Source organism: Pristis pectinata, chromosome 5 (genome assembly GCF_009764475.1).
Source record: "Pristis pectinata isolate sPriPec2 chromosome 5, sPriPec2.1.pri, whole genome shotgun sequence".
NCBI lineage: Eukaryota > Metazoa > Chordata > Chondrichthyes > Rhinopristiformes > Pristidae > Pristis > Pristis pectinata.
In genome coordinates, this window is record NC_067409.1 from 76150718 (window position 1) to 76152920 (window position 2203).

Consider the following 2203-nt stretch of genomic DNA (forward strand, 5'->3'; position numbering starts at 1 on the left):
CCACAACATTCTGTATTTTTAGATTCCTTTCATTATCGTTGTACTTAACCAGACTGGGGTACTCACAGACACGTCCATCAATTTGCATAGGAGCATGATTTTCGAAGTTCAACATTAGCTCTTTTTCAAAGTAGTGCTTGAAAATCTGTCCTTAAAATCATATATAACAATTTATACTGCTGCCTTCCCGAGCATACCCATGCTTGGAAACATTGCAACAACTATCAGCCATTAGTTCTACTTTCAATGCCTCTGAAAGCACCATATTAATTTTCCTATCTTCACTTTCCTCTATCCTGAACTATAATCTATATCTATGCTACACTTGTCATGACCACTCTCACAAAAATGCATTTTTCTCTTCTGTTAAGGTGTTAGATTATTGCTTTATCAGATCTTGTTCAATTTGTTCTTTCGCTAATTCTGTATACTATGTCCTGGAAGATTCATAATCCACTTGTCAGAATGTTTTATGGTGTGCATAAATTTTTGCTTCAGGATTTCTACCAAATGATATTTAAAGACTGGGTTAGGTCCACTGTTATCAGAAGCCCATAAACTGCTTAGATTTAAAGGTGTGTTAAGTATTTTGATAAAATTCTCTTCCCTACCTTTGAACATGATAATGAGAATAATTTATTGTACCTCTTGTTCTTCAAGCTCTGATTGTACTCACTTTTGAAAAAAATAATGTGCAGTAAGATTATATCACACCTCAAGGAAAAGGAGTATCATTGGACGTAAAGAATGTTCTACTGGCAGAAAGGTCTCTTCAGTTACGCACAAAGGCAGAAATTACACAGTTCACAACCCAGACCTAATACAGTACACAATGCCTCAATTCCCAACAACATTGTTGGTTACAGTAAGCTTAGACTTACTTTTAGATTTTGCTTTCAGGAAGATATGCAATCCAAAAACTCATGGCACAAACACTGACAAAAACCATAGACCATAAGTATAACAAGACTGGAGGGAACCAGACTGACAAAAATGATACCCAGTGTGACTTTCTGAATCACTAGCAGGTAAACGCCAAGAGGCAACGAGCTGAAATACAGTAGCCCCAGTAGCCAGACTAGGATTCTGCCTATTGTCTGGCAGAGTAGGGGAGTACAATTCCAAACTGCCCATTGTCGGGACATTGAGCCCATCGAGTCAAAGCTGGTGTTGTAGAATTCCATGGCTGGTGCTGAGCTCTGAGACTGAGGGGAATCCCTTTGAACTTCCATGATGGTAATCACCAGACAGTTTGAGGAACCATGGGAGGGGCTCGGAAAGGAAGCCAACCTTTTTGGGGACAACAGTAGCTCAGATGGGTTGTCCAAAGCAAGCCTTCGACTCCTCTCTTTGCATGTAAGGGCAGCAATAACATTGCTGTCATCTGGAAGTCCACCGACATCTTCTAATACATTTGTCTCATATCTGCAGAAAGGACAGCTAATTATGCCTAGTGAGCAGTCACCAAAGTCTACAATCTTATACAGGCATTTGGCACACACTCTATGAAAGCATTCCAACAACTTGGGTCTCCTATTCTTCAGATTGTAAGGATTATAACATATTTTGCATTCCAACTCCTCAGAAGAAAACAACTGTTTTTCTGTGGAAACCTCTGTAGTCTGGCAATTCATAGCGACCTTTCACACACAGTAGCAAAGGTTTGTTTCAGGTGTTTGTGATTTCTATTTGAATGCCATGTAAAATCTTGTAACATCCAGTAGCGTGGCTGCAATTGGACAATCCTTCAACTGCTTTTATTATATTCGAGAGAGAAAGTAGGCCACTTTTGATGATGGAAGTCCCAAATGAGTAAATTGTCAGGCTATCTGCAGGGAGAGAAAAAAGTTGCATAATATTTGTTGTGATAAAATATAAACCTTCTCAGAGGAACAAAGTTTTTAATTGTTATTATTCAGCAAATGGATGATTCACAAATGGATGTTTGAGATGTGTGTACTTCTATCCAATGTATTATTGGCTGTTTAAAGGTCCCCTGTGTTTATTCAGCTAAGTGACATTGCCATAATTTGCCTTAATTAAAAATCAGCACCACAGCGTTCCCATAATCTGAGGTGCTGTAGTGGGAGTGTATTTTTAACTACGCCAATACAGTTCAAGACTAACCAATTTCACTGATAGTTGTGGAGTATTCACCGTTTGAGACACGAGGGAAGTAATTAAGGAGGCTCTTCATTTAGAT

General features: G+C 38.8%; 1 protein-coding gene across 1 annotated transcript; it reads right to left on the minus strand.

Moving 5' to 3' along the window:
- Positions 1–896: 896 nt before the first annotated feature.
- On the minus strand, positions 897–1634 carry rnf182 (ring finger protein 182). The gene has a single exon (XM_052016950.1). It carries the CDS (start codon positions 1632–1634, stop codon positions 897–899), a length of 738 nt encoding a protein of 245 aa, XP_051872910.1.
- Between the last annotated feature and the right edge of the window lie 569 nt (positions 1635–2203).